The 23,494-nt window shown below is 35.7% G+C and overlaps 1 protein-coding gene across 1 annotated transcript in view; it reads left to right on the top strand.

Moving 5' to 3' along the window:
- Positions 1 to 203: 203 nt before the first annotated feature.
- The window catches only part of LOC121308638 (transient receptor potential cation channel subfamily A member 1-like), a 39,963-nt gene continuing 16,672 nt past the window's right edge, over positions 204 to 23,494 (top strand). Inside the window, exons 1-13 of the mRNA XM_041241154.1 lie at positions 204 to 349; positions 3,866 to 4,041; positions 5,789 to 5,896; positions 6,152 to 6,260; positions 7,375 to 7,520; positions 10,455 to 10,591; positions 13,565 to 13,613; positions 18,013 to 18,112; positions 18,559 to 18,659; positions 20,931 to 21,100; positions 21,819 to 21,983; positions 22,282 to 22,396; positions 23,109 to 23,275. Of these exons, the coding sequence (XP_041097088.1) occupies positions 232 to 349; positions 3,866 to 4,041; positions 5,789 to 5,896; positions 6,152 to 6,260; positions 7,375 to 7,520; positions 10,455 to 10,591; positions 13,565 to 13,613; positions 18,013 to 18,112; positions 18,559 to 18,659; positions 20,931 to 21,100; positions 21,819 to 21,983; positions 22,282 to 22,396; positions 23,109 to 23,275 (1,661 nt within the window). The 5' untranslated portion in view covers positions 204 to 231. The remainder of the gene's footprint in view (positions 350 to 3,865; positions 4,042 to 5,788; positions 5,897 to 6,151; positions 6,261 to 7,374; positions 7,521 to 10,454; positions 10,592 to 13,564; positions 13,614 to 18,012; positions 18,113 to 18,558; positions 18,660 to 20,930; positions 21,101 to 21,818; positions 21,984 to 22,281; positions 22,397 to 23,108; positions 23,276 to 23,494) is intronic.

Raw genomic sequence — 23,494 nt, 5'->3', positions numbered from 1 at the left:
GGTGTTAAATGGGTTTAATGGTTTGATGGTAGTCTGTTTCGATGAGAGACATTTTGTATGTTACAAAACCAATCATTTATTTTGTCATTGAATATAATGAAAAATAATGTTATGTAGATCCCAGAAGCTTATTTTATTATATACTGTGTGCTTTTGTTAAACTCAAATATCTCTTTGGTATACCAGGTGATGTATGATGGTCATATAGCTGAGCTAGATGCCTTGATAAAGATGAAGCCTGATTGCCTGAGGAGTGCAGATTCATCCAATTCAAGCCCTTTGCACTATGCTGCTGGGGGTGGACGTATTCAGTTGATACAAGCAATCATAAACACAACTGGCTCTGAAGGTGAGATACTAGCTGAATCTCTTTTAGCTTGCATCCTTTTAAAGACACTGGGGCAATTTCCAAGGAAAAAGAAAAATAAGTCTCACTCTAATTTTGGTGGTACTTTGGGGTGTGTGTTTCCATGTAGTTTTCTTTTAGTCTGAGAAATTCTCATTCCAAATGCAAATAACCTAATTAATAATAAAATACAGGAGGGTATATTTAAATGTTTGTGTCTGAGTTCCAAATTGGCCCTGTGCGACTTACTGATATTGTACATCTTTTTTAAATCAGTGTAATGTTATTTTCAGGTACACAGTAACAAGTGGTACATAGCACATTGCGTTTCCTCGCAAATGCCTAAACAAAGCTTATAAAACGGATTGTTAGAATGCTGCATGCTGATTGGTCAATCAGGGTTCCAAGCCATGACAATATCCACTGTATAGTAACAGTTGCAGACTACTTAGGTAAAAAGGCAAATATCAAGACCTGAGCTAAACTTTGTATCACGAGCCTCATCTGAAATCAAAGAAAACCCTAACCAAAACAGACCACTACGAACAGATACATTTTTTATGAAAACAGATGAAAACAAAGCTAAGTATGCCACTATGACAAGCAAAATGCAAAAATCTCAATGAACAAAACAACAACAAAAGTGTCACGGCACTTTGAAGAGTCAGCTTTGTGCACAGTTGCTTCACAGTAAATAAAAAAGCCTACATATTACATCTGAAAAATAAAATAAATAAATAAATTCTGCTTGCCTTTTAGTTTTATTTTCATTGCAACAAAACAAAAGAGAGCACCTTCAATTCTTTCAATGTATGGTAGCTGTACTGGATTGAAAACAATCACAGATCTGAGACCTATCTGCATCGTTAGCTACTGGGAATTTCTCGCTAGCTAGCTGCAGCAACACTCTTGGGAAATCTCTGCGACATCGCCAAGTAAACAAATATGATTATACTTCTTAAATGCCTATTTACTTTAATGACTGTAAAGCAATATTCAAAATAATGTCTACAAATTAACAGAAATGCACGTGCAAGCAAGTAAATGATAAAAAATAAGTTTTTTAAAGTAAAAAAAATGAAAAGTTTTTTTTTTTTTAGTTATTTAAAAGTCCTTATTTAAAAAGTTGAAACTCAAACAACAAAAGAGAACATATTGTGAGTATTAAAAGTTCATAGGAACTATTTTCTGCTGTGGAAGGTTATATTTAAAATGTGTTAATAAATATTCAGAAACTGTATCGATTTCTCTTTTCTAAAAAGTAATAAAAAGTTGGTAAATCCATTTTATAGAAGCAATAAGGCACTTTAGGGTGTGGATTATCTTGGATATTGTCACTGCTTGGTTGGTTGCAGGTACGAGGTGCAGCCAAGTACCTAATAACGTACCAAGCACCTACAATATCAACGATAACCCATGCCCTCTTGTGCCTTATTGCTTTACTAAAACACTTCAGCTAAGAAAGCAAGGACATGCCCAATCAACTCTGGTACGTTATGCTGTTTTCTGTGTTTTACATCTTTTTAAATTTAATTTATCACATTTTCCAGTATTTTACATCATTGTTAATGTAATTTATCATATTTTTACACCATTTAGAAAATAGTATGGAAGTATTTATTACATTGCATATTGTGGTGGTGTCAGAAGAATGCAAGACAAGGTTTTGAGGCTAAACTTTTTATTTGTTTTAGCCTTAATCATCTTAACAAAGCTGCTGTCAGCCACAGCTTACACTTCTACAAGCCGGCTTTCTCTTCTCTTTAGCTCTTTCTCTCTCTAGCTTTTTCTCGCTTTAGTTCTTTCTCTCTTCACTTTGTTCTCAGTCCTACCCCGGGATCCAGCACTCAGCTCCTTTTATAGGAGAATTGGAGGGATGCGGTGCCCGTTCCAACCAATCCAGAACGGACACCTAACCCTGCTGGAAGGTTCCAGAATGACAGCTGTATGGAAATCCCCCAGCCCAGGTGCCTCAGTCTGGGGATCTGAACACTCCAAATGAAAGGGTGCGGGGCCTCGGCCTGACTGCGGGTAACCTCGCTGGATGGAAAAGAATAGGCTGAGTTCTCCTGTTCACTCAGAGTGTGCTGACCACACCCTGAACCGCAGGGTGCGCTCTTCGGGTTGTTAACAAGCAGTCAGTGTGCCGGCCCCGTCCAGCTCACCAGCCTGCCTCGGGACCCATCATTACAATATGTTAGCCTCAGAGGGATATTTGGGGGGCAGCAGCTGGGCTGCTTTATTAAATAACGCCTATCATCATTACCCACGTATTTAAACCCCAATTTCACACTCCTTCTCTGTCTAGTGTTTTACTTTCTTGCTTACACTGCGACCCGTTCTCTGCGCAAAATTTAAAACTCTTAATTTTCAGCATGAACCAACTCCAATTCAGATCAGGAAACCTTCCTGCCGTATTCTTCTCAACAATATCTCAATCATTTCTCCGATGGAAACTCATTACCGTCTACTTCTGATGCAGACTTCTACCCAGCAACCAGACCCACTGCCCCGGCACTACAGAGATCAAAACATCACCGAAGAGACATTTGTCTATGCAGTATGAAAATGCTCAATGGGGCAAGAGGCTCTTTATTGATAAAACAGCCTTAATTGAAAATTGTATATTGCCTAGAGAGAAACATAGATTATTGATCAATCCTGTTTAAAGCATTCTTACTCCAAACTTTAGCTGCTTTTTCAAACAGATATGTTGCTATAACATATGTGGGAAACTGAATTTATAGTAGAAAAGCCTGTTTTTAGACCATTAAAACCCAATGGAAGTTAATTTGAGGCTTTAGGCAGCAATGCTGTCAGCAAGCGTTCCAAGTTCTGCCTCCTCCGGCTTTTCCCCAGACCCAGTTAGTAAGTAGAAGGTGAAATTTCTAAGATTTTAAAGGTGAAATTTCAAGTTTGTATTTGTTTCTAGGGCACTTCCTTGGCTATCCGATGACCAATCACATATTATTGCAAAGGGTTTTTATTTTTAGTCGTTTCAGTATTTTTTACAACCTTGCTATATAAAACAACGTAACTATAAAATATGTTAATGAGTCAAATGGCAATAATCTAAAACGTTAAATAAAAGCTGTCATGTCAAAAAACAAAACAAAACACTAAGCCCCTCTGTATGCTTTTTTTTTTTTTTTCCTATTTGGTCAAAGAAGCTATGATTGCTTGGTACTGCCTTCAGTTATAGTAGAAAGTTGTGTTACGTGTAGAATGTGTGTGGTGCGTGCTACATCACATAAATAATGACTGTGGAGGAGAGGGACGACCTTCTAAGCTTTGTGGAAACACAGCCATTGAGGGCAAAAGTTTAAAAAATCAAATATATACATTTTTTTTTTTTAAATCAGTTTTACCTGTTTTTATTACTAATTAGATATTCACAATTTGCAACACAAGTAAGAATAAACAAATTGTTATGCATTAACATCTGCTCACATTTAGTTCTTAATTTACATTTATTTTTTCAATGTTTGTAATTTAAATTTTCAATTATTCTTGATTCAGGTTTAAACGTAACAGATAACAAAGGGAATACACCCCTGCATTTGGCTGTCAAAAACAAACAGTTAGAAAGCTGTAGAACACTGCTGGAATTAGGAGCGGACCCAAACATCCTGAACACCAACCTAATGTCTCCTTTACACATGGCTATAAACTTAAGACACAATGAGATTGTTGAGGTAAGTCAACGGACCCCCAAAAAAACAGTAACACATGTCTATAGATGCAGAATCTTTGGTACAAACAGCATTTGATGTGATTAGATACCAGGAATATGCAGGTTCAACTTACTGGTAATACAGTGGCTTGCGAAAGTATTGACGCCCCTTGGCATTTTTCCTATTTTGTTGCCTTACAACCTGGAATTAAAATTGATTTTTTGGGGGTTTGTATCATTTGATTTATACCACATGCCTACAAGATGCAAAATATTTTTTATTGTGAAACAATAGAGCCACCTTTTGCAGCAATTACAGCTGCAAGTCTCTTGGGGTACGTATCTATTAGCTTGACACATTAGCCACTGGGATTTTTGCCCAGGCAAAACTGCTCCAGCTCCTTCAAGTTGGATGGGTTCCGCTGGTGTACAGCAATCTTTAAGTCATACCACAGATTCTCAATTGGATTGAGGTCTGGGCTTTGACTAGGCCATTCCAAGACATTTAAATGTTTCACCTTAAACCACTCGAGTGTTGCTTTAGCAGTATGCTTAGGGTCATTGTCCTGCTGGAAGGTGAACCTCCATCCCAGTCTCAAATCTCTGGAAGACTGAAACAGGTTTCCCTCAAGAATTTCCCTGTATTTAGCACCATCCATCATTCCTTCAATTCTGACCAGTTTCCCAGTCCCTGCCGATGAAAAACATCCCCACAGCATGATGCTGCCACCACCATGCTTCACTGTGGATGGTGTTCTCAGGGTGATGAGAGGTGTTGGGTTTGCGCCAGACATAGCTTTTCCTTGATGGCCAAAAAGCTCAATTTTAGTCTCATCTGACCAGAGTACCTTCTTCCATATGTTTGGGGAGTCTCCCACATGCCTTTTGGCGAACACCAAACATGTTTGCTCATTTTTTTCTTTAAGCAATGGCTTTTTTCTGGCCACTCTTCCGTAAAGCCCAGCTCTGTGGAGTGTACGGCTTAAAGTGGTCCTATGGACAGATACTCCAATCTCCGCTGTGGAGCTTTGCAGCTCCTTCAGGGTTATCTTTGGTCTCTTTGTTGCCTCTCTGATTAATGCCCTCCTTGCCTGGTCCATGAGTTTTGGTGGGCGGCCCTCTCTTGCCAGGTTTGTTGTGGTGCCATATTCTTTCCATTTTTTAATAATGGCTTTAACGGTGCTCCGTGGGATGTTCAAAGTTTCTGATATTTTTTTATAACCCAACCCTGATCTGTACTTCTCCACAACTTTGTCCCTGACCTGTTTGGAGAGCTCCTTGGTCTTCATGGTGCCACTTGCTTGGTGGTGCCCCTTGCTTAGTGGTGTTGCAGACTCTGGGGCCTTTCAGAACAGGTGTATATATACTGAGATCATGTGACACTTAGATTGCACACAGGTGGACTTTATTTAACTAATTATGTGACTTCTGAAGGTAATTGGTTGCACCAGATCTTATTTAGAGGCTTAATAGCAAAGGGGGTGAATACATATGCATGTACCACTTTTCCGTTATTAATTTTTTAGAATCCAAATAAAAATAAAATTTAATTCCAGGTTATAAGGCAACAAAATAGGAAAAATGCCAAGGGGGGTCAATACTTTCGCAAGCCACTGTAAAACCATTATAATATTTTTTTAGTTTTTGCTATTGTGGAACATTTTTATTATAAATTGATAATGTATTTTCAAATATAAACCCTTGTGTTAATATGGTATTAATATGAAAGTAACACATTGGCGTGGTTATTTCTGTTCATATGGTTCTAGGTGTTACTGTCTCACAGCAGTGTAGACATGAACCTGGAAGGAGATCTTGGAAACACCCCAGTGATGTTGGCTTGTTCTATCGACAATCATGAAGCATTAAATCTCCTGGCAAGTAAATTCTCGAGCCAATGTCCTTACATTGTGTTATTTAAAAGTTATATACCCATTGGCCTGTACAGATGCAGATTAATGTGTGTGTTTGGCTAAATGGGGAAACTTAAGTTAAATTTCCAGTGAGCAATGAGCTCAGTTTGATTTGCAGGTACAGGAAACTCATTGTTGTTGTTTTTTTTTGTTTTGTTTTGGGTTTTTTTTACACAATTGAATTGATTGTAATTAAGTTTTATTCTTTTAACTTTTTAGCTCACACGTGGCGCACGACTGTGCGAACAAAACAAGCTGGGACATTTTGCCATTCATTCAGCTGCTTTTTCAGGTTCAAAAAAATCTATGGAAATAATTTTAAAAAAAGGTTGGTTTATGATGTTTAAATTCAGATTTGGGATTGGATTAAATTAAGAGTGAGTCTACACTCATAGCTTCTAGAAAATAATAATTCAGTATTGCAGATGATCGTCAATCAAAACACTTTAATTCTGGAATAGAGAAAAATCCAGATACAGTCCAAATCATAAGCAAGCATAAAACAAGCAAAAGCTTTAAGTCAGCAACCTGCAGGACCCCTGTAGGTGAAAAAAGAAACATTCAGTGCCCTTCAGTGAGGATTCGATAAGAGTCCGTAGCAAACTATTAGTTATTTTTAATGAAGAGCAGCACGGTTGAGAATGAGCCCTACATTCCGGCATAAATATACAGGATAAAGCAGTCCCCAGCTGTGAGAACCGGTTTGGGTTTTATGGTGTTTATCACCTATCCTCAGATTCGTTCGTACAGTGGAAATAGCACGGTGTAAACAAGGGTCATCCTGCCTGAGACCAAAAGCCACTTTGAACCACGAAAGGTTCCGATCTTATGCTGATGCCAAATAAACAGGCTGGGTGTAAACTTACAGTGAGAGAGAGATTTAATGATCTCCCTTTTCAAAACATCTAAAGAGAATTGCAAAACAGTTACAAGTATAATTAATCTTACACTTCTGTTTTTTTGCGTTTGTAGTGCCCATACCAGAGGTTTTGTCTTAAATATTTTGTTAAAAATAAAGGCTGCAACAGTGTACACCACAACAAAATAAGCCTGCTGTCTTTGAGCAATATCAAGTGGGGCTCAGTTAGATCTTGTTGTTACTTTAAGTTGTATTCTTGTGAGATTGCAGCCTATTTGCATTGGGTAAAAATGTTGTGCTTCAGTTAATCTGTTATGCTATAGTTGTTAAAAGTATATGCTTTAGAATATGCACATAAAGAGCTGGTTCAAGTTTGCTGGGGAAAATAGAACAAAACCAACCTTAATTTATCAGTGACGCATTTTGAATTTATTAGAATATCATTCAATATGAAATACTTATTGTATTTTGTTTCCCATTATGTCTTTGTTGACTTTTCTGTTTCTTCTGGGTGGGGTTATATGGTGCCTATTGTAGAATATCCTTTAAAACTTAACATACGTTTTATTCTGTATCTGTAAAGGAGAAGAGTTGGGCCATCAAACTGAGCGTCATATTAACTATGTGGACAAATCCGGTAGTAGCCCCCTTCACTTGGCTGTCCATGGTGGGAACATTGAAGTAATTCAACTATGCATAGCAAGTGGGGCAAAAATTGATTTGCAACAGGTAAAACATTTGAATTATCTAATGCAGGGGTGGCCAACCTTTTACAGACTAAGAGCCAAGGAAATAAACTGTATAGTGACAAAGAGCCACAAACTTTAAAAAGTGGTTAATTTAGAATTTCACTGATATTGTTTACTGCAATTACTATCACACACTATTAAATGCAGCTGACCTTTATTTTTTCCAGTACATATGTAATATTGATATCCAAACAAATACATTTTCACTATATATAAAAGCATAATTTCGTTTTTGTTTCTTATTTGGGTGAGTAGCTAACTATGGTTTATTTTCTTATACCACATACAGGCAGGATCTGTACTTTACTACGCACATTGTTCTGAATGCAGCTGTAGTTCAATGTCACTATTTAGAGCTGAGATGTATGCATTCTACCACGTGATGTCAGAGCTGCAGGTCTAAATTTGCTTTTGCAGTTGATTGTTGTTTGGACATAGGATAGCAATACCATCCTTAAGGCAAGTTTAACACAAACTCATCTTCGGAGCAGGGTTTTTCTTTTTTTTTTTTTCACTGACAATGTTCCAGGCCACTTGTTAGGAGTATGCTAGAGTCGCAGTCTCAGATTGTCTGCCAAATTTGGTCAACATTTGCGTCTGTTTATCCATTTGCTTTTTACCATTTTACCATTTGCTTTTTACGACAGTCATTTTAATGGGTACATTTTAATCAGTTCCGATAAGAAAATGAAATACAGATTTCAGATACAACTGAAAAGATGTATTCATGAACATAATATCTAACATTTGCAAAGCAGAAACACCATATTTCAATAGAAATTAGCACATATAACGCATGACTGTTGTGGCAGTTCTAGCGTTAACATTTCAGGACAGAAGTTCAGAATGTTTTGGAAATTCTTTGTCAATGCGGGCAAGGTTTGCAGTGAAATAACGCTACAGATTTGAAGATTTGAAGTGCGACATAAAGGCAAGCTGCATAACACCTTAACTAAGGGAAAATACCTAAATGTCCTATTGAGACCACTTAAAAAAAACAAAAAAACGGGTATGGCAGCGTTTTTGGAAATTGAAGAGGACAGAGCCACACTTAGCAGAAGGATTTGCAGAGAGAAAAATCATTTAGATATAATGGATGACAAGCAATTAATAACAAACTATACTGTCTTTTAAATGTCTGTATAATGCTGGAAGCAGATTAACAACCCCAAACAAGAAGAAATCACGCATTCATTCTGTTCTTCAAATACAGCGGCACACTTCATTTTTTTCGCAACTGGCTTTGTATTACTATAAAAATTTATACTTAAAAAAAAAAAAAAAAATTGTCCGGTTGCATAACATTTTAAGTGAGATTATGGTTAATTCTGCTAAATAAAAGATACTGCTCTCACTTTTGTTGCGAACACAGCCATACAAATTGTTTAAACAAATGTTTAGTGTACATTCTTTGTAGATTTACCTGTTATTTGTGATGCTCTTCTGAAATCGGAATATATATCTATTTTTTTTTTTAATCTCGTGAATGCTGCTTAAATTTATTGCATTCACACATTCAGTTACTTCTGCCAATTTCTTCTGCTTCATGGAAGTTGTCAAATTCGGACATAGTTTTCCTGTTATTATTTGCTTTCTTTTTTTATATTCCTCCATAAGTATTATTTTTCCTCCTCTGTCCAGTTTTTTTTTTTTTTTTTTTAAATCGAGTATACTGTAGTTTTCCTTTACTGCCCAAATGTTGCCATGGAAACAGGATTTACAGCGTACTGTAAACTACTCGCCTATTGGTTGAAATCTTAAATAGACCATGCATACATGTTTTTGGCTAAGGAGAGCGGTTAAAATGTTTTGTGCAACACCCTTAAGTTTTTTCCTTAGCTAAGTGAAAAATACACTTAAGTGAAATACTTAATAATAAGATGTTTTATGTAACCGGGCACTGGCAAATAAGGCACATGAGTTTTCCATTGCGTTCAACAAAAAAATACATTACTCTCCCACTCCGGTAAGAAGGTTCGATATTCATCTTCAGATTTTCTTTTTCGATATTTTTTTTTTTTTTTTTTTTTTTTTTTTTTTTTTCTGCCATTATGAACAAAACAGAAGCCGGTCTTTTTCAAAGTAAAGTTAACGGTTTCCAGGCTATTGTAACTCGTTGCACAGTAAAGTATGGGTGGATATGATTTGCTAGTTAGTTTATATGTGACAAAAAAAAAAAAAAAAAAAATGTTGCTGCCATGCTGCTGATTGGCTAAGGTCAGAAATGGGTCGGCTTGTGATGAAGAAAAAAAAAACAAAACTAAAAAAAACTCAGACTTATTGTAAAAATAATATATATATATAATAATAAAAATATATATATAGAATAAAAATAAATGAATAAATAACTTACTCGTTGTGTAATGAAATATATGGGAAGTTCAAAGAGCCGCAGTTTGACCCCAAAAGAGCCGCATGCCCGGTTGGCCACCCCGGATTTGTATTTGTAAATATATGTATTGAATATGATATTGAGAGTCTGTAGTCACACCAGCCAAGTTTGAATAAAGGTTGGTGGAAAACTATTGTAACTACCCGTACAGGCCTGAACTTTATGAAATAAAGGACTAAACACTATATAACCCACATAGCCACTGGCAGTCCTGTAACTATTATATACTGTTGTATATATTTGTATTTTGTTAAAGTTGAATCACATTGGAGGTCCTCGAAAATGATTTTTTTTACAGATATTGAGATTATAGCAGTGTAAAAACTTACTATTGTACAGTTGATGTCATGAATTGGGTTTCTCTATGCTGGAATTTGTGGAATATAGCAGACGAACCATGAGCACTGACTGGCTGAAAGATCCTCAGCCGTCTATTATACATGCTGTCTGTTACAGTTTTCTCTAACTGTAAAAAAAGAGTTTAACATTCACTTTCCCTTTCCTTCAAATGTTATTATATAGAGTGATAAATCCACTGCACTTCATTTCGCTTGTACGCAAGGAGCCATTGAAGCTGTCAAACTAATGCTGTCAACATACAACGGAGGACTGGATGTGGTCAATCTTATCGACGGAGCTCATCAGACACTTTTGCATAAGTTAGACTTTATTACATTTCACCTGCTATTTTATATATGTGTTTTCATAATTTTTTGTTACATTTTTAATTAATCATAAAAAATTCTAATAACACAAAAATACTAATTGTATTCATGAAGCACATTTTAATCAATATAATCTATTTTATTGGGGGTTTAATCAATTATAATCGATTAATCACACCTGTGGGATATGGTTGATTAATCTTGTCTACCCGAGTGTGGAATCTTGAAAAATGGCAGAGGGTACTTCTAAAGACCCAATATTTCACAATGTCTCAGAAGGAAGAAAAAAGAAAGCAACTTGCAACATTTGCTCATCAGTGCTTTCCTTTCACTGTAGTACTACACGTTTATGGTACAATCTTAGGCACAAGTAAGTTGATTTTTCTTTTTATTCAACTTACTTCTTTTAAACTGTGCCCAAAAGAAATCAACAGCTTATTCTTCAGCTAACTAAAATAAAACAGCTCTCAATAAAGTACATTTCTGGTCAGTTAACCTAAAAAATAGCACTCAGTAAGTTATCTTTGTTAGTCTGAAACTTGAAAGCTTATGGTATACCAAGAACAGCAATTAAAAACTAAATTAATATTGTAAATGCCTCACTTTGGCTAACATTAGGTTACTTACCTTAACCCTGGTTCCCTGAAAGAGAAGATGACCACCAACCAATACTTTTGGGATATGTCTGCCTTAGGTAGGTATTTGTTAAGCATTTAATGTAAGATCTGCCGATAGGCCCCACCATGAAATGACGTTCTCAGTCCCGCCTGTCGCGGAAATAAGTAGTCGCTCCTCGGAGCTCACTTCCTCGTTTGCATCGAACCCACGAATGTAAGTGATGCGACCTTGCAAGATTTGGTGGTCGTCTTCTCCTTCAGGGAACCAGGGTTACGGTAAGTGACCTAACATTCCCTTTCAATTTGAAGACGACCACCAACCAATACTTTTGGGAAAGTATAGCGGAGCCGTCACGAGAGAGTGTGAGCGGATAGTATATAAGGGACTCCTCGCTACCAACAACTAGTATTGGTGGTGTGCGCATACAACCTCAAGGACCCTTGTGACTTAATAACAGATGGTCCCGTTCAGAGGCCAGACCCACAGCTGGAGTCTGCTAGGTTCTGGATGCCAGAGGGTGTCTTGCGCCTTACTGAAGAGGTCCATGTGCAGCGGGACCTCCCTGGGCTGGCTAGCAAAGGTTCAAAAAACAGATTCTCCTGGGCTATCTGTGGCCACAACGAGAACTGTCGCTTTTTCTCTCCTGACCTTTTCGAGAGCCCACTGATTCTTTTACCTGCCCAGACCGCACCCCAACCCAGGTTGGATGCGTCTTTCGTCACCATTTGACGGTTGTATATCTCTCCATCCTTACGCTTTCGCTCAGGTGAGAGGCTTGCCTCCACAGCAAGACACGGCCAACCAACAGTGTCTGTCGTGCTTGGGGTGTAGCCGAATGTGGAATAACCCCAGTTGGGTGGCTGTAGCCTAAAGACAGAGCCTTGGGTCACCTGGTCAGCGTGCAGCATGCACTAGGGGAGACACACAGGCAAGAAGCTGCGGCAGGCAAGAGCTCAGTTAGTTGAAAAAGAACAGCAAAATGGAGAACACACTTTTTCTTTTTTTGAAGAAGAATAGATGGTCTGCGACACAAGTGAAGCAGACCATAAGAAGAAGGAAATAGACACTCAAAATGGAGTCGCTGATTCCACGACAGCGGCAAGATGGCCCTCATGCAAAATTTCGAAAAATACACACTGGCTAGTGACACAGAAGCGTATCTTACCGTAGGTGAGAGGCAAAAGAGGAAGTGAGCACTGCGGCGGGACTACTTATTTCGTCAGCAGGCGGGACCGAGGATGTCTTTCCATGAAGAGGCTTATTGGCAGCCCTGATGTAAAATGCTCAACGAATACATACCTAAGGCAGGCATATCCCAAAAGTATTGGTTGGTGGTCGTTTTCGAACTGAATTCCAATTACTTTTTACTATTTATATTAAACATTAACTTACATTATGAAAAGTCTGCAGTAAATAGCATTAATGTATCACTTGTAATTGTCTTCCAATACAATTTCATATCACTAGCAAAGAGGTGTGATTCGAACAATTAATAGATCAGATGTTTGTTTAATAAATCAATAGAAAATATCAAGGTTTAAACCCCTAATAAAGATACTTAAGTGATTCATTTAACATGCATCACATGTTTCAGTTTATTTTCCCAAAAATGATACATTGACCTGAACATTAATTACATTAAACCAAATAGTAATATTGATCTGAAAATGCATATTAATTTTAAACATGTTGCATTATGCAATGTGACTTATTATAAGGAAATTAATATATGGAAATTAACTGGAAAAATGAGTTGTTGAACAGGGAAACATGTGGCAATAGTAACATATCTAAAATTAATATAATCACATTGAAACTCACTTTAGAATGTTTGTGCTAATTCCAGATTGATACATTTCTATTCTCCTAAAACGCACTTCAAAAACTTACACAATCACACAGTCCAAAAAAACAAAAAAATAGTATCAACTGCCAATATTTTCAGTTTTGTAATTAAACATAATTGTAACCACCCTAACTATAGTGTAGCTAGACATTTAATATAAAGTCTTTCCAGAAATGTTATACAGTATATTATGAATAATGATGGCTTGTTTTGTCCGTAAAAGCTTGTTTTTTTAAAGTCTTCAAACTATGCAACCTTTGGTTTTCTGTTTTATGGCACCCTGATATTTTATTAAACTCGGTCAAACTGGTTTATGTACATACACTTTAGTACATATAATAGCCTGCTGTATATGTCATTTTGTTCATTATTGGACATATATATTTTTAACAGTTCTGTGTCTGAGCAACACAGCTGTTTCAGTTATACCTCTTTCAGTGAGTAAACCTGTTAATACCTGACCATATGGTATGAAAAATCTGAATTCTTATTTCTTTTAATAGGGCCACAATGTTTGATCACGTTGAACTGGTGGAATACCTTTTGATGAAGGTAAATATTGACCTATTTTATTTACCTTAAATAAAATTGAAAACATTATTATTATTATTATTATTATTATTATTATTATTATTATTATTAGTCGTAGTAGTAGTATTATGTTATGCAGTAATCATAATGGTTTAAATTATTTTCATATATAAGTTAGCTTTTGTTTCACCAATCCCTTATGTCTGTCATTTCACAACCTGGCTGTCGGAATGAGGCAGGAGACCCCCAGAAGTTCCAAGCAGGTCCCAATGCCAATATATACAGTCTATAAGCTTTGAGTTTAGAAACTGCATTTCTTGTCTGTCATAGACATATGTAAAATGTAGCATAAGTTTGATCAGCTTATATTAGCACTAGCACCGTGCACTTGGTGCTAGTATTAATATAAAGACAATTTGACTGATATATACTGTAGCCTAGGCAACAAGGACATCTCCCTTTTCTGAGGCTGCAAATGTTAGTAAATCCAGTATGGAAGCATATGATATATATATATATATATATATATATATATATATATATATATACAGACAAAGCACATACAAACTGAGGTTTTATATTACTCTTCTTCCAGGTGAACTAATATTGACTCAGTATTGCTTACATTTTGTTGCTATGCCCTAGCAATCAATATCCTCTATCATCTGAACGAAAGTACACATGGATATTATTTACAGTACGCCTAGCATATCTGAAGAGTGGTTGTGTGTAATTAAGCTCAGAAATTAATATTTCAATAAATTATCCCCTTCACAATGTTGTATTGCTTTTTTAAAAACATTTTATGTGAACTCTATTTGGTTCAAGAACTTGCTCTACTAAAACCTTGAAAAAAAGCATTTATGCATTATAAAATAAATACATAGATAGGAAACAAAACATGGTACCATTATGCGTGCAGTGATTGAGGGGGTTGTGGAATATAAATAAGGAAATAAATGTTGTGGTCTGTTTAGTTGGTATAAACATGTGGGGAAATAAAACTGATAAACAATATTATTGATGTCTAATATGTTTATTGATATAGCTCAGAAAATAATGATTTTAATGCAGTTTTGTAACTTATTATGAATGGCCTTTTAGTGACATCATTTATGATCCCTCCTTCCTCTACTTTCTGTGTACCCGTGGCCCTCTTCCTTTTGAATCTCTTATCTTTGAGATTCATCCTCCTCCATGCAAACATAGGTCATTTTCACATTCCTGAGCTAAAACACCATACCCAACTCAGTTTGTTTACTGTATAAAATCACATTAGAAATGAATAATTTGTTCTAATATAAAAACTCAAAATTCCTTATAAACAGGAACACATCTTAATACTGCATTTGGTAAAGATGTGTCAAATTCCAGAGACACATGGAAGAAGCAACACTGAATCATCACAAATCACGTGGCAATCTGAATACAGATGAATGGATATTTCATAACTGCGTAATTTAGCATTGTTTTGAACTGTATCCATTATTTTATTCTGTGTTAAACAAACATATTGTTAACTAAAGATCTGTGCAATGTGCTTAGTAAAATAGGATGCGTTTCAAAAGTGTAATACATGTCTTGTAAAAAAACATTTGCGTTAAGCCTATACATTTTTTTAAATTTAGTGGTCACCAATTATTTTTATTGTTTTCTCTCCAATTTAGTAATGTGCAGTTATTTTTAGGCTCAGCCCACCACTACCACCCCTGCGCTGACTCGGGAGGGGCAAAGACGAACAAATGTTGTCCTCCAAAACGTGTGCCGTCAGCCGCCCGCTTCTTTACACACTGCACACTCACCATGCAGCCACCCATAACTATAGTGTCGGAGGACAACACAGGCAAGCCCACAGGCACCCAGCCACACCACAGGGGTCACTGGTGCGTGGTGAGCTGAGGACACCCTGGCCGACCTAGTCCTTCCTCCTCCTGGGTGCTCCCGTCCTCGGTCGGCAAATGAATAGCCTGGACTTGAACCGGCGATGTCCAGACTATAGGGCACATCCTGCACTCCACACTGAGCCCTTTACTGGATGTGCCATTTGGGAGCCCTAGCCTATAATTTTTTGATTATGATGAAAATAGATTACAACAGTAATGTGCTCTGGAAAAGGAAGGGCATGTGAGGGATTGCCAGGAATTTTACAGAGAAATGAATGCAGTATTATGCATTATAAATAAATACATGTTTTGTTAAGGGCACATCAGTTATACTTTTTTGTTTGTTTGCGTTTTGAGACCATAGGCGTCCACTGAAATAATTTTGTCTATGGACCCAGGGTAGCTTTAATTCAGCTCTGGGTGTGCTAACTCTGCATCTCTACTGTATTTCTTTCTGCAAAAATAACAAAGGAGTATTAAAATCTGCAACTCAAGATACATTTAACAAGAAATTTACAACTTTGGGCTAGATTAAATCCAAAATAAGGAGGATGGATGTTCTGAGAAGCTACAGAAACTGTGCGGCTTTCCAGTTTGCAGTCTCTCTTATGCAGCATCAAATCAAACAAGTCCTAAAATTTAAGGTGGCAGCAAATAGGAGGAGAAATATAATTTGTAATGTTTAATCTTTTGGGAGGGAATTGAAGTTACCATTTACATCAGGACTTCTCAACCCTGGTCCTTGGGACCCCCTGTGTCTGTTGATTTTCATTCCAACTGAGCTCTCAATCACTTAACTATACCCTTAATCGAACATATCATGTGCTTAATTAAACCTTTTTATTTGTTTTCAGCTCTTAAACAGTTGCAGATTTCAAGTTAGCTATAACATTTTATAAATAACTTGAACACTGCAACTGTTTAAGAGCTGAAAACAATTAAAAAGGCCTAATTAAGCAAATTAGTTAAATTAAGGGACATAGAAACAACAGAAGGGAACAAAACATGTATTTTCTAATTTATTCATTCAAGCGTTTTGCACAGATATTTACGTAAGTAGAAGGATATAGAAATATGCAGCTCCCCTTTGTTGTTGTGGGTAGGGTAAAGGCTAGATTGGTGTTACATTTTAGAATAATAATAGGCAGTCTCAAGAATATAAAGATAAATAATACATACTTATTTAATTTTTTGTAAGGTGGTTGGGGGAAGGGGGGTTGCAAAATGTGATATGTGATTTAAAGAATATAAATCTATGTTTGAAAAAAAATGACCTATGTGGGTTGTAATGCTTTTTTTTTTTTCTTAATTCATTCGATTATATGATAGGTTAAATTTATGCTTGTGTTGCTGACCCAAGTATTAATGCATTTAGGAGCAACGGGATAAAGTAAAAAAGCACAGTTATTGTTGATTGTTTTTATTCCTATATTATGTTAGGTTTTGCACAAAAAAAATGAATTACCTTTTTTTTTTTGCTGTACTTCACACAAACAATGGCTGAAGTATAGCCTACAATTGGAATGTTCCAATATTAAAATAAGATATCTATACACACTAACAATTAATATTTCAGCTAAATATGTTTGTATGACATATTTTTCATTCAAAGTTTACAATCTGTTAAAATATATTACTCGCATCAGTCAAAAAAGGAGAATTTCTAAAACTTATGAGGGAATTTGTACAATCCAAGTCAGTATTGAATAAGTGCATAGTAAAACCTGTCTAACACAGCATCGCATTGGACAAGGACTGTTACTCTCTATTATGTAAACAGGCATTTTCCTACAGATATCCACAGGATGTTTACTGGAGGCTATCACACCATTAATTAATAATGGGTGTTTTCAGCATGCTTGCAGTTCTGAAAACACTGATAATGACCCGGGATCGTGGGTCATAGGGTTCTCAACGTCGACGTGACGGAAACTGTGACTATTACTGGGCCCTAGCACCAGGTATCCAAGAGTTGCAGCTGCACTGCCTTTGAAGCGTTTCAGACTTTTGTCAGAAATTACACATTTTTAAGAAAACACTGCATCTGAATCTAGCCGAGATAGCCTTGTCAAAATTCAACTGACAATTGTTTTTTATTTTTTTTTTTTTTGTGCACAGAAGTTGGTTGCCGATAGGTTTTTTTTCTCAGTGTCTTACAGAAATTTTTCAGCTAAATATGCTGTGCTTCTAAAAAAAGTTTCTTAAAAAAAAAAAAAAAAAATATTAGATTTCTTATTTACAGATCAGTTTTTTTCAGAAATGTTACATGTGCATAATTCGGAAATGGAACACGTTTTAGGGCAATGTGCACTGGAGGATACAACTAAAAACTTGCAACAATTAATGTGTGGTAAAAAAAAAAGCTGAAGTACATTAATTTCTGATCTAGACGTACAATAAATACAATTAAATGTGATTTCCTTATGCATAATAGCTATGTGATCTTTTAAGGGTTAATACCAACATTCATCCTGCCTTAGCTAAGGCGGTGCAGAATTTCAATTGAATCTACCCCCTTGTATTTACTGTGCTTGTAGGGTGCCAACATTGACAGCCTTGACTGCGAGTCCCACTCCCCTCTTCTACAGGCTACAACTTGTGGAGCCTGGAAGACAGTTGAGCTTTTAGTACGGAAAGGTAGGATTTTAAGAAATTTTATTTTGCTTAAACAAACAAAGTGAAGTGTTGTCCCTCCTTATTCCTCAGTCCATATTATGATAATAGATGCTGTAAATGTAAAATTTACTCTCACCATTGGCCAAACTATGAGTTGTCGAACTGTGAAATAACACTGTATTTGCGAAATCTAAGCTAAGTTCATCAATTCTACATGTAAAACAAACTAACATAAATAAATACCACCTGCTTTCTTAGACATTATTTTCTAGTAGCAAAATAATAACTGATTAAATACATTGTCTTTAAGAATTCTCCAATTATTTATTAAAATACATGTAATGTGTTGATATGCGAATACGATAAAAAGTATTTAAATATATATATCTATATATAATTTTATATAGTATATATATATCTATATATATATATATATATAATATATTATATATTATTTTTTATTTCAGGAGCAAATGTGAAGTTAAAAGACTCTTGTGGCTGCAACTTCCTACACTTGGCTGTGCAGCAGCCCAAAGGACTGAAGAATATATCTGAGGAAATTCTACAAGTAAAGTTTGCCATTTTCTTCTGGTTACTATGCTATTGTTTTTTAAGGGTTGTGATAGAGACCAAGGGTTCTGTTCACAGAACTATAAGCGTCCAATTTTGATGAAATGCGGTAAAAAGCAAACGTAAAGACAAAGTACTTTTTTTGCTCCCTCCCCTTCATGTTTGAAGAGAGGTTGAGTTGAGCCCTGGCCAAATCCCATTAGCACTAACCAATGAAGTGAAAGTGTAAGCCAAAAGCAGTTAGAAAATCACGAGCAACTGACATTCCCTTTAAGAAAACGAAAGTGTGACGGAGCGGATTACCTGTCACTAAGTTATCCATATTGTTTGTAATATGAACTGCCTGTAAACCTATTATAACACATGTACTAACCTGTATTCCAATGGAAATGTTGGTATCTTCTGGTAGGGAAATGGGAAAGCCTGCACTTTTATCACTGAATCTAAGACTCTGGTTTTCTTCCGGCACTACCACAATCCCTCGGTAACAATACCTTTACAGATAGCCTAAGTGATGGACTTTGCTGTAATCTTGATGAAGAAAAAGTTTAGTACGATGACCCTGGAGTGCAAAACACAAGCAAATAAAATGCTAGCACTGTGTTTTAAACTTCAGGGCTACCTTTCTGTTTGTAAGCAGCTAACATTTGATTTGCTTGTGTTTTGCATTGTTTGCTAGTGCAGTATTTAGAAATATTTACATTCATTGAGCAATTTTGGCACATGTGATTGCAGTTATATTTATAGTTTGTTATAGTTATAAACATTCATTAATTGTTTTTCAAATACATACTTTCAGCCTTTGCAATACAGAGCGTATTTACCTTTCCAAACCACAGTTCACATCATTTACATTATATCTGGAAACTGTGATTTGGAGCGTTTCTTTGTTACCTTTAATGCTGCTGTGAAAAATAAAGATTTGTATGAAATATTTGTTCTAATTCCTAGGCCTGCACTTCATGTGTTTTCTGTTTGTCTCCAGAATATCCGTGTATATGTTTCAAACCCAACACATAAAGAAAAGGCACAGTTAATTTAGTTACTTGAATAATAATAATAATAATAATAATAATAATAATAATACATTTACCGTAGTTTTGCACTTAACTTTTTCCTCATAAGAAATCAAAAAGTTTTATGTATAGGCCTGTTAAATAAAGTGCATTATGTACATTTGTGTTTGTGAAAGTCTGTGTTAACAGTAGCAGCAGACAATACATTATGGGTTGCAAACCCATCAGCTGTGATACAATATAAATAAGAGGGTGAAAACTGAAAGGTTAAAGAGTTCTTCATGTCGTTGGCATTTCGATGTAAGGTAATAAAAAAATGAACTAACTTAAAGTACCTTGCCCTGTAGCCTGTGACCGAGGCGTATGCACTGTGAGCTGCCTGACAGTTAGTGACAGTAGTTAATATTAAGCTATACACCGTTGATGTGATTTGCAGCCGGGATTCATGAAAAGTGTTTGCAAATATATATGTTACGGTAAAAGTCAGAATCGGGTATATCTTACATTTTACCGGTAACTGTCAACATTTATCAAGTAACGTGATAAACGTCCGGAATTATGAAGAAATATATTGCTTTTCGGACATTTACTGAAGCTTACAGGTATTGGTGAAGGCACTTGGTTGTTCTTGAGATTTACCAATATTCGAACTTTTACCAAAATAAAATGTTGACTTCAGCTAATAAAGATTCGCTGGAGAACAACCACAAAAAAAAACAAAAAAAAAAAACAGATTGACACCCCCACGACCCTCGTAGCAGCCTATGTACTGCAGAGATGTGTCTAAATTAGCCTGTACAGAATGAGTATTTTTTTCATCATTAGGCTAACATCAGGCCACACATCGAATGTCACAAAAATCTCATTATAGGGCAAAGGCAGTTTGCTCCAATTTGTTCATCAAAAATCAGGGGCAAACACATTTTGTCTTAGCGTTAAAGATTTACCCTGTCATCAAAACTGGGCCTTAAGTGTTGTCTTAGGTAAAACGCACATGAAAACAGTTTCAAGCAGCAAAGTTGATTTATTAATCAACATGAGCTTTTAAAAAAATCATTAACAAAACAATCTTTACAATTTTGAGAATTGTAAGCAGTTACTTTGTTACTACATTATATATCAAAGGCGAAGAGACTAGGAATAAAATGGGGAAAAGCCCATATGTGCAGCAGTTTAGCTTAACTAAAAGGTTTCTTTTCAAGTTTCACTAAAGAATTTGTATCTTCATCCTGTTTGTATTGGCTTTGCTTCAGCTCAAGGATGTGAAGGAGCTTCTAAATGATGAAGACAACGAGGGGTGTGTTCCACTTCATTATGCATGCAGACTAGGAATCCAAGAATCAGTAACTAACATGCTGGGGTTGAAGGTATCCCTCCATTTAAAATCAAAGGATAAGAAATCTCCACTGCATTTCGCAGCTGGGCAAGTATTCTTCTTTTCTGTCTGTGTTATTATTATTATTATTATTATTATTATTATTATTATTATTATTATTATAATTATTATTAATATTGTTACATAATAATAATGATGTGCTTCATTGTTTGTTATCTGTTTGTAGAACCACTCATTATTTTTAAGTGAACACAGCTTACTGTACATGAATCCAGTACTGGAAGAGAGAAGCATGTTTTTTTTTTTAATTTTTTATCCCTTCCAACACTGTAAACGACATATAATACTTGTCCCACACAACTTACTCGCACACAGCACAACACACTCAACAATGGGTCTGTGAATTTCAAAAGTATGCAGGTGAAGTACGATGATTAGAGGGAGGCTAGTTCACTGTATGGTTCATTAATAGATTTGGAGGCCCCTTATACCAGAAAATAGGTTTGATGTCTGTGCTTCGGCTTCTAGGACACCTAAAATATGTGTGATATCAAAATGTGTAACTTAAGTGTTGTAGTCCTAACCTCTGAGGTACCTAAGGGTATCTAGAAACTTCTGTGATGGACCTTAAAATGAAGTATATTTTCCATGTGTCTGACTTTGTCAAGTTCAGATGCTATTCATTTTGACAGCTTTGCATACAATAAAGGCAGTCACAGCTGTTCTAAAATGAATGTTTTTAAAAATTGACTAATCCAAAATACCAAATTGATACCTAATTGAGGTTTTTCTTTGTCTGATAAAGGTTTGGGCGTTTCAACACTTGCCACCAGTTGCTGGAGACCATGAGAGACAGCAGACTACTTAATGAAGGAGATGAGAAAGGAATGACCCCACTCCATCTAGCATCTCAGAATGGACACATTAAGGTTGTTGAATTGCTGCTAAGGAAGGGTGCTTTATTCCTTTGGTAAGATTATTATTATTATTATTATTATTATTATTATTATTATTATTATATGTACAGTAATGTATATAAATACATTGACAATTAAAAATATTACATTAAAAATAAAATATTTCCCTTTATGCTGGTGTAGTAATGGCAGATATCGATTATATTCAGTATACAGTAGACGAAAAGTAGCTCTCTTAGAACCAGAATAACACCATCTCTGATAAGATTGTACATATATGGTTTTACGTCCAAAATATATCAGTAAATAATCACAGATCTCTTAAGAAAGTTGTGTTTTTTTTTTTTTTAGTGATTATAAAGGCCGGACATGTTTACATTATGCTGCAGTGGAGGGCTATACTCAAACAATGAAGATACTTTTGGAAAAAAACATAAATCTTATAGATAAGGCTGATGAAGAAGGGGTATGTGTGCATTCCTACCTGTTAAATTGAAATAATCAATCCATGAAATTAAAAATAAAATATTTCCCTTTATGCTGGTGTAGTAATGGCAGATATCGATTATATTCAGTATACAGTAGACGAAAAGTAGCTCTCTTAGAACCAGAATAACACCATCTCTGATAAGATTGTACATATATGGTTTTACGTCCAAAATATATCAGTAAATAATCACAGATCTCTTAAGAAAGTTGTGTTTTTTTTTTTTTTAGTGATTATAAAGGCCGGACATGTTTACATTATGCTGCAGTGGAGGGCTATACTCAAACAATGAAGATACTTTTGGAAAAAAACATAAATCTTATAGATAAGGCTGATGAAGAAGGGGTATGTGTGCATTCCTACCTGTTAAATTGAAATAATCAATCCATGAACAGTGTGTTTTCATCTTCTCAGCATATACAATCTGTTGGATAGAAATCATGAGATCTAAGCCAATTAAATGTACATTTTGAGAGTCAAAACAATTTCCTTATTTCAGGTAAACATGCAACAGTCCAAGTTTTTTTTTTTTTTTTTTTTGCCTACTACTGTATCAACAAGACATAGCTTCTCGCAGTGCTGCATGTCACAGAAAGGTTTTTTCTCCCATTTGTACCCACTATCAATTACCCTGAATGAAATGTAGTTGTACTGACTTCTGGAAATTGATAATTTTGTTTTCTTGATAAAGAACACAGCCCTTCACCTAGCTGCAAGGGAAGGGCATGTCAGTTCTGTAAGCCTTCTGTTGAGTAAAGGAGCGGAGATTTCACTCAACAAAAGTGAGGCCACTTTCTTTCATGAAGCTATACACCAAGGGAGAAATGAAGTTGCCTCTGTTGTCATTGAGAGTGAAAGGTAACTTAAAAAACTAAAAACATCAAGCATATCTGAAGAAATACTGTAATAGATGTTAGAAATGTAGGTTGGACTAAATTGCAGATTTAGTATTTAAAATAATAATAATAAGATGTACAGAAAATACATTGAACAATAATCACTTTAAGCTATCCTTCCAAATCTGAAATGGGACATAATATTTTCTATTGTAATCATTATGTACTTTTTACTGTAACA

Source organism: Polyodon spathula, chromosome 3, assembly GCF_017654505.1.
Source record: "Polyodon spathula isolate WHYD16114869_AA chromosome 3, ASM1765450v1, whole genome shotgun sequence".
NCBI lineage: Eukaryota > Metazoa > Chordata > Actinopteri > Acipenseriformes > Polyodontidae > Polyodon > Polyodon spathula.
The sequence above is the reverse complement of the archived record's forward strand: the minus strand, read 5'-3'. Positions and strand labels throughout refer to the sequence as shown.